Here is a 12883-nt window from a genome sequence, read left to right as displayed (position 1 = left end):
GGTGGAGTGCTGCAGAGATGGGAGAACCTTCCAGAAGAACAACCAGCTCCACAGAGGATCTCTGGATCTCTGCCAGAGTGACCATCGGGTTCTTGGTCACCTCCCTGACCAAGGCCCTTCTCCCCAGATTGCTCAGTTTGGCCGGGCGGGCCAGCTCTAGGAAGAGTCTTGGTGGTTCCAAACTTCTTCCATTTAAGAATGATGGAGGTCAATGTGTTCTTGGGGACCTTCAATGCTGCATACATTTTTTGGTACCCTTCTCCAGATCTGTGCCTTGACACAATCCTGTCTCTGAGTTCTATGGACAATTCCTTTGACCTCATGGCTTGGTTTTTGCTCTGACATGCACTGTCAACTGTGGGATCCTTTGTATAGACAGGTGTGTGCCTTTCCAAATCATTTTTAAAAAATCCATTATAGAATAAGGCTGTAACGTAACATAATGTTGAAAAAGTGAGGGGGTCTGGATACTTTCCGAATGCACTGTATTTACAACATGCCAATGTGGCTTTGCAGCAGTCCAATAAGTGTCTGTTTTACCCATTACAAAGAACAGCTGTTTTAAATGGACGTGAAATGATTTGAAGGAAACTACAGTAACTTGGGCCCTGAGGTTTTAACCATGAAATTAATAACCGGTATGGCAATATCTGATTAGGAATAACTCTAGGTTTGTGTTTATTATTTTTGTTGAAAATGGACATAAGCATTTTAGAAGCAATCTCTGTTGGACAGTGTTTTAGATGCTCCATTGGACAATGATTTTAAGCTGCATGAATATACATAAAAACAATACTTTTACCAAAATATTTACTACTTATGCAAGTCATTCCAATAATAACAAATATCTATTTCCATCTCACATGGACCCTAGACAGTCATTTAAAGTCCAAGTACACTCACTCATCAGTAGTATTAGCCACATGACTTTTAATCAAATTAACTCTTGCCTGTCAAAATAGATCTGGCATTTGAGGTCGACAGACTTTTACCTGCAGTGTGTTACTTAACTACTAGAGCAGTAGGTCTATGATAGGAATGATACATGCTTTTTAATGTTGATGACGTCAGTGCTCAAATTTGTAGACACACAGATTGTAACTTTCCAGTAGGGACAAAGCTTTCTAGCATATTCTTAATTATTGACATAAGACCTTAATAGTAGACCCTCTATGTACCGTTATGAGTTTGTGTAGCGTTTCAGTTATATTTCTGAACTGCATGTTGCATTCCTTCTGTACAACCTCGATGTAATCCAATGGAGGATGGATATATCACAATGCACTGCCTATGGATTCATGTTATGCGAGGCAGTCAACGTGAGAGCAGTCCAGAGATTGGCTTGGAGCAGTCACGATTATGTTTATCATTGTGTTAAAGGTCCAATGCAGCCATTATTTGTTTATCTCTACCAAATAATTTCTGGGTAACAATTAAGTACCTTACTGTGATTGTTTTTCATTTGTAATGGACAAAAACAAACAACTTCTCAGAAAATCGCAATTTCTCAAGCAGTAATATTGCTAGGACTGTTTGGGTGTGGTCTGAGTGGGGAGATGAAAATGGAAAACTAGTTGTTATTGGCAAAGAGGATTGAAACTCTTATTTGTATATTGACTAATTTACCGACTGGTGATGTCACCAGGCAGGCCAAAAGTCTATCCCACCAAAACAGGCTGAAATGTCAGGTGGTCTTTTCAAACAGCTCTTACACTAAAAGGGCATTATCATTTTCACAGTATTATTCCATGCTCATAGTGTGGATATACAGTGTTCACGTTTTTGAATGCACTGAGCCTTTAAGTCTGCCTCTGGTCTGTAAAAGTGTGTCACTGGGTTAAAGTGACTTTCAAGCGCCCACGCAAGTGGGAGTGGCTGACAACGGGGTCACATGGTTAACACACTATTTAGAACATTGAGTACAGAAGAGTCATCGTACAGAAGAGTCATCCAACAAGGGAGTTCGTCCGGCGTTTCTCATCTTGTTACAGATCTTTAAATATATAAAAACTATTCGGGTTGTATTAGATGCCATTGAAAAGTCGCGGGAACATTTTGGCTGAAAGAAGAGCAGAATTTGTTTTGTTCAGGATACTGACAGTGGAGTGCAGATAATTATATTAATGCCACAAATATGTACTACAGTAATGTAGTTGAGACTAAAATAAGAAACAGTGTTGAGCTTTAGATGATCGACGCTTTGAATTTGAGTTTAACGGCTGTGCTACTAAGGATAATAGCACTTTGCGATCCTTACAGAAAACATCCAGTTGACATTGTGAAACAGGCGAGTTATTGACAAGACATTTAGTCAGCATAGGTTGCTTTCTCTAAAGATTCTCAGAATCGAGGTGCCTGCAGACATGGGCTCAATCAAGCCTGGTAAGACCGGCTTTATTATCCGTGCTATTACAATGTTACAATGTATCTTGTCATGTAATTGAAAGTGTCCACCTCTCGCTACATTGACCAGTTACTTTGTTGCAAATGTGTTACTTTGTTACAAATCTAGTGTTACTGTTGCTGTTAAGAATGAATGTGTCGTTCTAAGCATCTGTTCTAGAAAAAGCTTGTAAAATCTGGCTAATATCTGTCCACATTTTATTTAGTTGTGTGATTTTTACAAGTTATATATGGACCACAATTAGAAACCTAATAGATTATTTAGCTTTTCTGGTCTGCTTATTGTCAAGCCATGTATATTGGTTAGGAATGCCACTGTGCTACGGCGTTTTTTGTTTTGACACTACAATGTTCTGCTTTGCTTCACCTCACATGGACCAAGCTGCCTAGCCATGTGCCAATGCTTCTCGACTCTCACTGCTCATTGGCCGAGAAGAGGCGGTGACGCAATCATTGCATAATTCTGCACTGAGTCCAAGCTCGAAGGCTGTATGCAGGTCCACGTGAAACTGAAGGAAACAATTTTGGTGACCTAGATTTGCTCTCTTAGACATGACAGCTCCACATGTGGGTGGGTTTTGGAAGCGAATAGTCATAGCTGGTTAGGTAATCATGGCCAGGTCTTCGAGACCATTAACTACATTTAGGGCTACATAGTATAGTATAATATATTAATTTATGTTGATTTTGTGTCTGAGCCTCCTGTACACCAAGCAACAGGTGAATTATTTTCCTAGCTGGGCTTATTTAGCCCATATTTAAGCATTTGGCTTAATAATGTCAACATTTTTATGTAATGACGTGATTTAACACCAAATGACTACAAGAATAACTTTACTTTTGACAGAAATTAAAATACGATATATTATTCTGCCCTTTCAAGCAAAAGAACAGTAAATGCTCATAAATGGAAACTTTGAAAAATGACTTCAGCGTTTTTGAATTGTCGAGCCAAATTAATTGTAGTCAGATCATTGGAGATGTTAACTGTTGTCTTTTTTCCGTTTATTTTGTATTCATATCAATCACATTTATTTATAAAGCCCTTCTTACATCAGCTGATGTCACAAAGTGAAACTCAGCCTAAAACCCCAAACAGCAAGCAATGCAGGTGTAGAAGCACGGTGGCTAGGAAAAACTCCCTAGAAAGGCTTCCGGCCTAGGAAAAAACCTAGAGAGGATCCAGGCTATGAGGGGGGGCTAGTCCTCTTCTGGCTGTGCCGGGTGGAGATTATAACAGAACATGGCCAAGATGTTCAAATGTTCATAGATGACCAGCAGGGTAAAATAATAATAATCCCAGTGGTTGTAGAGGGTGCAACAAGTCAGCACCTCAGGAGTAAATGTCAGTTGGCTTTTCATAGGGGGGCATTCAGAGTTCGAGACAGCAGGTCCGGTAGAGAGAGAGAGAGAGTCAAACACAGCAGGTCTGGGACAAGGTAGCACGTCCGGTGAACAGGTCAATGTTCCATAGCCGCAGGCAGAACAGTTGAAACTGGAGCAGCAGCACAACCAGGTAGACTGGGGACAGCAAGGAGTCATCTGGCCAGGTAGCCCTGAGGCATGGTCCTAGGGCTCAGGTCCTCCAAGAGAAAGAAAGAAAGAGAGAGAGAATTAGACAGAGCATACTTAAATTCTCACAGGACACCAGATAAGACAGGAGAAATACTCCAGATATACAGACTGACCCTAGCCCCCCGACACAAACTATTGCAGCATAAATACTGGAGGCTGAGACAGGAGGCGTCGGGAGACACTGTGGCCCCGTCCGACGATACCCCCAGACAAAGCCAAACAGGCAGGAAATAACCCCACCCACTTTGCCAAAGCACAGCCCCCACACCACTAGAGGGATATCTTCAACCACCAACTTACCATCCCGAGACAAGGCCGAGTATAGCCCACGAAGATCTCCCTCACGGTACGAACCCAAGGGGGGGGCACCAACCTGGACAGGAAGATCATGTCAGTGACTCAACCCACTCAAGTGACGCACCGCTCCTAGTGACAGCATGGAAGAGGACCAGTAAGCCAGTGACTCAGCCCCTGTAATAGGGTTAGAGGCAGAGAATCCCAGTGCAGAGTGGGAACCGGCCAGGCAGAGACAGCAAGGGTGGTTCGTTGCTCCAGTGCCTTTCCGTTCACCTTCACACTCCTGGGCCAAACTACACTCAATCATATGACCTACTGAAGAGATGAGTCTTCAATAAAGACTTAAAGGTCGAGACCGAGTCTGCGTCTCTGACATGGATAGGCAGACGATTCCATAAAAATGGAGCTCTATAGGAGAAAGCTCTGCCTCTGTTTGCTTAGACATTCTAGGGACAGTAAGGAGGCCTGCGTCTTGTGACCGTAGCATACGTGTAGGTATGTACGGCAGGACCAAATCGGAAAGATAGGTACGAGCAAGCCCATGTAATGTGTTGTAGGTTAGCAGTAAAACCTTGAAATCAGCCCTGTCTTGACTGGAATTACGATTTCTTTTTTCGTTTTCAATTTAAAGTTTTATTAAGTTTTCTTGTTTTTCAATCAATCAACCAACAAAACACATTCCACATTCACAGATGTGACAGACTTTAAAAAATAATATATAAAAATAAATAATAATAATAAAAAAATAATAAAAATAGTAATATATATATATATACACATATACACATACACACAAATAATAATTACTACTTATAATAAAACATAAAAAAAATAGTAATATATATATATATATATATATATATATATATATACACATATACACATTCACACAAATAATAATTATTACAAAATGTAAAAGTTCTCATTAGCTATTTTCAGCCTTAGCTGAGACAACGAGCAAATAATTCATTTTTTTATTTTACAGCACCTTACACAACATGCATCTGTTCATCTCCCTAATCACCCCATTCACTCTGTCCAACTTGAAATATAGTTGAGTAGTGGAGACCAGAGTCTATCAAACTTGGGCTGTCTCTTGTGGAGGTCATAAGTGAGCTTTTCAAGAGGGAGAAAGTCAACAATCTGGTCAATCCACATTTTAAATGTAGGAGAGGTATTAGAAGCCCACAATAGAAGAATACATTTCTTAGCAAAGTATGTAATGGTCATAAGCAAATTTTCTCTGTCAGGATCAAGAACAAAGTCCTGCTGGGCATTAAGAAGATAGATACACGGGGTCATATCAAACTGTACATCTAGTATTTTCTGTGCAGCAGTATGTATAGATTGCCAAAATCTGGCAATCTCTCTACAGCTCCAAAATACATGCATATAGTTTCCACTTTCAGAGGTACATATTTTACAGTTAGGAGAAATGTCTGTTTTCATTCTATGGAGTCTCAAGGGAATGTAATACAATTTGTACAAAAATTTGTAATTAGATTCTTTCATTTTTACATTACCAAAGGAGCAGTATACCCTGTCGCAAACCTCCGCCCATAACTCATCACTGATAGTCAGACCAAGGTCTTTTTCACAGATTATTTTCAAAGGAGTAAAGGAGGAGCCTACTTTCTCAGAAAGGAGTCTATAGATATAAGATATTTTGCCTTTAATGGATTGTGCTGTGACAAGAAGGGTTTCAACTTCATTCAACTGAGTTCTAAACCTCCTCTTGGAAGTAAATGAGGAAATGACATGTCTAATTTGAAGATATTTAAAAAAAATGGGATCTTGGCACATTGAATTCACTGCAGAGCTCTTGAAAGGATTTCAGTGTAGTGGTTTTCTGATGAAATAGGTCTGAAAAGGTCCTGATTCCTAGAGTATGCCAAAGATTAAAGTTGGCATCCCTCAGGGTTTTTGGCAAGTCTGGGTTGCCTACTATAGGCGAGTGAGAACATATTTGGGAGGAAATGCCCAGGTATTTCTTAACGATTTTTTTTTAACACAAACTTGTGTTCATACATTTATTTGTATGTGCCTGTCAGTGTCATATAGTTTGATACAAACAACAATAAATCATGCCATGTTAAACCACAGTAGCTGCAGACCAAAGCTTAGTGATTCAGGGTAAAAAGCAATAACTGAGGTGAGCGATTGCATTTACTGCTTTTTTCCTTGGTTTCACTAACTTCTTCCAGCTACTGCAAACATGACATCCCATTGTATCTGAAACACATTTTGTCCACATGATAAATCGTGTATTTAATGTATAAAAATGTCAACACATTTTTGACCAAGAGTGCAGTTATTGTTCTTTTGTTTTGTAGATGGCAGTATTATTCAATATAATATAGTATAGAAGAACTGAGACACCCAACCCCAACCTAGATGGAAAATAAATGTTAAAGTGAACAAATGATTACAGAAACACATTCGTTTTCACATTACACTGTAAAATGTCATGTTTTGAAGGTACACCATTAAGTCATTTAGGTCAAATGGGAGATATTTGTGATTTTGATTAGGTTTCGGGGTATGATGTAACACACCTTATCACCCTGTGCCCAAAAGTCTTTAAATCAAGTATTTTTGTGATTATTAGTGTTTTTGTTCTAACATTTCCTTCAATAGTGGTGACATGTATGACCCTGACTTGGACTGCAGGCTTTGCTGTACTATTTGGTATAACTGTACACACCCATAGAGCCAACTTGTTATGTAACAGTGGTGTTATTCAATTGCCAGGAATGAGGTAGTAAAAACAAGTCCTGCTCTATAGTGGGTGTGGCAAGGGCAAACAGGCAGATGCTTTGTCAGATTTTATGGCTTATATTATGTTTATATATGGTTTATCATTTACCTTTGACCTAGTCGGTCCATTTCCATCACTATTATAACCTTACTCTGACTTACAATGGGGTAAAAACTTAGAATAATATTTTGTGTCCCTCTTAGTTGTAACAAAATATTACGACATCAAGATTATGCCGTCAATATTATGTTTTTGATATGACGTGTATTTGACTTATATTCCACTAACCTTTTGTCTTTTTTTCCCTTCTCCCCTCAGGTGGTGTAATAGCCTACATCTCTTCTGGCTCCGCCTCCAGTCCGGAGTCCTGTTTGAGTGACAGCTGCAGCAGCGGCTACCTGTGCTCCTCTTCGCCTCATCCCTCACTGCCAAGCCGGGCAGTAGGAATCATGGTGGACATCGCCCGCCCTACCACAGCCAAGCACCCACGTAGCCACGGCACAGACAAGACTGGGCGATCCACCTCCACCAAGAGCAGCATCACCAGTGAGTGCATTTCAGCCCTGGAAATACATTCAGTATGGCAAGGATACTAGATTTATTCAGAATGACAAAGGATAGGAAATGCACTGTATGAGTTGCCACACTAATCCAGGTAATAGGTGCATTTCGTATTCTCAAGTCTACATGAGTCATCATCAATGACAGGTGGAATAGTACATTTGTTAGAGAGGTGTGAATTAGTAGTAACATTGCTGTGTGTTTCTCCTTACAGAGATCAACGGCATGGTGTTGTTGTGTAAGGTGTGCGGCGACGTGGCCTCGGGGTTCCACTATGGCGTCCACGCCTGCGAGGGCTGTAAGGTAAGACTAGTCCTGACTGCTTCTCACGGAATGCCACACTGCCAGTCCAAGGTTTCATTCATGTTATTCAACGGCTCTGTGTCGTAAGTGTTTTGACAGTCTCATTCGTGTTTTAACTAGGTAATAACCGCGCACAAACAATGTTTTCTGTGATTGTTCTCAGGGTTTCTTCAGGAGGAGCATCCAGCATAGCATCCGGTATAAGAAGTGCCTGAAGATGGAGAACTGCACCGTCATAAGGATCAACAGGAACCGCTGTCAGCAGTGCCGCTTCAAGAAGTGTCTGGCTGTGGGCATGTCTAGAGACTGTGAGTCTCCACTTTTAAATGTACATAGAAAATAATAACGGAATTTTTCCCACAGGGAAATACAATGGTTAATGGTGTGAGGGGGTTCCTTTTACAAGTTGGATGTATTGACTGACTGTAGGGATATCTGAGCCCTTATTAGTGATATATGTACTAATGTGTGTTATATTTGATTTCCCTCTCCAGCTGTGAGGTTTGGCCGCATCCCAAAGAGAGAGAAGCAGCGCATGCTGCTGGAGATGCAGAACGCCATGAACAACATGGTGATGAACAACAACAGCCAACTCCACAGTATGCTCCACAGCACCCAGAGTCCACCCTGTCCCACGGAAGGGCTCCCCAATGACGGCAGCTCCGCTTCATCCGCCTCTTCTTCCTCATCTATCTCGTCTTCATCAGGCTCCAACCCTTCCTCACCCTGTTCCGCTCAAGACTCCATGGAGACCAGCTCTAGCTCCGCCTCTTCCTGTTCATCGGATAGCGGCGATGACGAGGTTCCTCATTCCAGGGTGTGTCACCAGGGCACATTCACGTACCGCCGTGAGCAGCAACAGTCCATCAAAGAGGAACCGGAGGAGTCACCTTCGCCGGTCGCCAGGGAAACTCTAAAAGACAGGAGAGACAGCCGCCTTGAGGAACTGCAGGAGAGCTGGAAACGCTGCAACAAAGACGCCAGGGGTTACCAACCTAGTTGCAACAGCCATCAACACGTCACCAACGGTCCCTACCGGGAAGAGAGAGTTGTTTACCAGCAGCAGCCTGCGCAGCTAAACGGCGCCCCCAGTGGTAGAATGCCAGAGGACTCCTACAGCCTCCATCACAGGAGCCACAACACAATGCACAACGTACAAACCGTCTCCAGTGGTTACAGTGGACCATCATACAGCCTACAGGACCACAAGACAAACATGGTGAGTGTCCTTTTATCAGTTAATTAGTCTTCGTTGAAACATTGAGGACATTGTAGGTTTCTTTATAAAATGTTACAGTAGAAATGCATTGTATACTGCACACCTGAAATTACCCCATAACCATGTCTAAAGCACCCATGGAAAAGACCTAAAAAGGCCTATCCCCTAAATCCCCTCCATTTTGTTTCTTCTGCATTATTACTCCAGTATTCTGTTTTCCATAACTGAGAGCCCTGTTCTCGACTCTTGTCACCCCAGGTCACTCCTAGTCTCTATGTGGACCCCAGCCAACGCAGCCAGGAGATCTGGGAGGAGTTCTCCCTGAGTTTCATCCCGGCCGTGCACGAGGTGGTGGGGTTTGCCAAGAGGATCCCGGGCTTCCGAGACCTCTCCGAGTACGACCAAGTCAGCCTGCTCAAAAACGGAACGTTTGAGGTAAGAATCCCTGGACTCTCTGATACCAAAAATAGATCTTTCCCAACTCTGGCTGTCGTGTTCCAACTGAACATTGCACTCTCTTTAACTCTGAGTGTTGAATTGGCTAAATATATTACAGTCTGTAGATATGTTATGATAGAGTATCAGTGTATTTTAACTCAACATTGAATTCTCTCTAACCCAGTTAGGTGTGCATTATCACTGTTGAATTCTGTCAGTATGTTGCCCAGTGCTAGTCACCATAAACCCCTGTTCTAACACACCCTCTCTCCCACCTCTCTCTCTCCAGGTGCTTATGGTGCGCTTCGCTTCTCTGTTCGACGTGGCCGAGCGCACCGTGACCTTCCTGACGGGGAAGTGTTACAGCTTGGAGCTGCTGCGCTCGCTGCGGGCCGGGCAGCTGCTCACCTCCATGTGTGACTTCAGTGAGAAGCTGGCCGCTCTGCAGCTGGACAAGGATGAGATGAGCCTCTTCATTGCCGTCGTCCTCGTCTCCGCAGGTAAATAACACTTTCCCTGTAAACAGTGTCCTTGTAAAACACAGTGTCCTTGTAAAACACATTGTCCTTTTTAACACATTGTAATTGTAAACACACTGTCCTCACATCACTGGCTGACTGGTTGGCTGGCTGACTGGTTGGCTGGCTATCCTCTAGCTGACTGGTTGGCTGGCTGTCCGCTGGCTGGCTGTCCTCTGTCTGACTGGTTGGCTGGCTGACTGTATTATGGTCCAGTGTCTAAAATGGCACCCTATTCCCTATATAGTGCACAACTTTGGTCAAAAGTGCCATTTAAAACGCAGTCCTGTACATACCATTCAGCCACTGGTGTTAACACACAATACTCATGTGTACGATTAAACCTAAAGCCTTCTTTGATACTGACTGTTCTTATGCTCTGTTCTGTGATCAGATCGTTCAGGGATCCAGGACTTGAAGTCAGTGGAGGCGCTGCAGGACACACTGATCCGAGCGCTGCGGAGTCTGATTATGAAGAACCACGCCAACGAGACCACCACCTTCACCAAGCTGCTGCTGAAGCTGCCCGAGCTGCGCTCCCTCAACAACGTACACTCTGAAGAACTGCTGGCCTTCAAAGTGCACTCGTAATGGGGCACTCACAATAGGGCTCATCTGACTCCTAATACCCTCCTTCCACACTTTAAAACCAGGACTGACTTCCTCTGCCACTCCTATACCAGGACCAAGGGGAGACCTTGGTTTGCAGTCAACCAACTCAGTGTATTTCTCCAGAATGTATTGAGAAGTTCTTCTTTTGGACTATGTTGATAGGGACAAAGGTCAAAGAAGAGAAGATACTGTACTCTAGTCATAGGAGAAGGCTTGGGAACTGAGCTATTGCACAGACACTGTGTGAGAGGCTTGTTGTTTTACCAAGTTAGAGGCACCTTTCCTTTCTATTTTTAAATTTAACAGATGAAGAAATACTATACCGGCTTTTTGAAATGATGAAGTGCAGAACTACTTGGTTTTGTTTGTTAAAGCCATTTAATTCCAATGTGTATTGCTCACGAGCAATGTGAATGTGAGGATTATGCTATCTATTGGATGTGTCAAACGACGCGCAATATCAATTGGTCACTGTTTTCAACCCAATATGTTTGATAAAAGCCCTCAAGACTCAATGTAAACATCTATATCAAAAAAGAATGCTTGATTAATCAGATAATTGCTGCAATTGCATGGCTATCCTTACGTGAACAACTTGACGTTGTCGCTCCCAACCCTCCGAGGAAGGCATAATTTCTTTATTTTTGAATTGTTCAACTGCATTGTCATCTTTACTGTCCTTTGTGTACATAGGGTATTTCATTTGTCTGAATATTTTGAATATTTTATTTTTGCCTTTGTCTCAGCTGCTTCTACCACGCCTCCTTCTGGGGAGTTGTTGATAGTACACTATTTCAGCAACACAACTTTGCACATTGTGTTGTGGACTGTCAACCTCCAAAATCTCACATGCCACAACAGACCCACATCATGTGCGCATGATGTGAACACGATGATACTGAAGTGTTCCTGAACTGATTCCCCACCTTCCTCACAGTGAGGAGTTACTGGGTGGTTTTGACTTTACCTCCTGGCATTTCAGCACAGCACTGACTTTAAAACTGATATTGTTTCCCATCTGTTGTTTTTTTGGGAATGTCTGTATTTGTCTCCTTTAACTGACAAGATTGCAGGTTGTAAATAAATAGTTATGCTATATCTATCATATATATATAAGTAGTATAAATAAATACAAGTGAAACTATTTACGGTCTTGAGTTTTTTGTGTGCAATATGTTTGAACTCATTTGGTGATCTAATATGAGCGTCTATGAGGGGTAAGCATTAAGAACTGTAGGTTTGTGGTTAGTTACATTGCGATATCATTTGTAGGGGGTACTGTATTGTACAGTGATTTTCCATATTACAAACCAGGTCCAATTAATTGGCTTAAAGCACAGGCGTCAAACTCATTCCAAGGAGGGCCAAGTGTCTGCTATTGATTGATGAATTAAGGTCACTAATTAGTAAGGAACTCCACACATCTGTTCGTCTAGGGCTGAATTGAAAGGAAGAACCAAAAACCTGCAGACACTAGGCCCTCCATAGAATGAGTTTAACAACCCTTGCTTAGTGACCACCCAACTCTGTAACCAAAATGTGGACCTGAAATGCAGTGACTAAGGTTCCTCCACAAGGGTGCGCTGTCGACATTGTTCTGTCGTACCACTATTTCCATGGTGTAAACTGATTTCAGTACAGCTGGAAATGTGCAGATGTGTATTTCAGCAGAGGAGCTGCCCAGAGACCGACAGAAGTGGACTCTTTGTAGCTGGTTTATACGCTAGCCAGGTTAACGGATGCGTGAGTGTAAGTAAAAAAGTACACTCAATTCAATACAGTTCTGACTTATGAATAAGTTATGGCTTGTATCTTAATGGATGTAAGACCTTGCATTAAAAACATAACCCACAAGACGTGCCACCAGGGGTCTCTTCACAGCCCCCCAAGTCCAAAAAAGACTCTGGGAAACACACAGTACTACATAGAGCCATGACTACATGGAACTCTCTTCCACATAAAGTAACTCAAGTGAGCAGTAAAAACAGATCAAACAACACCTTACGGCACAACGTGGACTGTGTAGAGAGACACACACACACACACACACACACAGACACACACAGACACACACACACACACACACACACACACACACACACACAAACGCACTCACACTCTAACATGCATTCTATTGTGGTATTGTGGATTTTATATTGTAAATTGTAATAATAGTGTAATAATGTATTGTATGATGTA

At 42.1% G+C, this 12883-nt stretch overlaps 1 protein-coding gene across 1 annotated transcript; it reads left to right on the top strand.

The window, feature by feature from the left end:
* Positions 1-1900: 1900 nt before the first annotated feature.
* nr1d2a (nuclear receptor subfamily 1, group D, member 2a) lies at positions 1901-11828 on the top strand. Its single transcript, XM_055925750.1, has 8 exons — positions 1901-2382; positions 7352-7579; positions 7809-7897; positions 8061-8205; positions 8392-9116; positions 9375-9551; positions 9844-10054; positions 10467-11828. The coding sequence occupies exons 1-8, from the start codon at positions 2364-2366 to the stop codon at positions 10661-10663; spliced, it is 1791 nt and encodes a 596-aa protein (XP_055781725.1). The 5' UTR covers positions 1901-2363; the 3' UTR covers positions 10664-11828.
* Positions 11829-12883: the final 1055 nt, after the last annotated feature.

Source organism: Salvelinus fontinalis, chromosome 6, assembly GCF_029448725.1.
Source record: "Salvelinus fontinalis isolate EN_2023a chromosome 6, ASM2944872v1, whole genome shotgun sequence".
Lineage (NCBI taxonomy): Eukaryota > Metazoa > Chordata > Actinopteri > Salmoniformes > Salmonidae > Salvelinus > Salvelinus fontinalis.
This window is presented reverse-complemented; position numbering and strand designations above follow the sequence as displayed.

Bases quoted from the DNA above. Each gene is read 5' to 3' on its own strand.
- nr1d2a (XM_055925750.1), top strand. The intron at 7,580-7,808 runs GTGAGTGCATTT...TTCTCCTTACAG, and splicing joins CACCAAGAGCAGCATCACCA to AGATCAACGGCATGGTGTTG. The intron at 10,055-10,466 runs GTAAATAACACT...TTCTGTGATCAG, and splicing joins CGTCGTCCTCGTCTCCGCAG to ATCGTTCAGGGATCCAGGAC.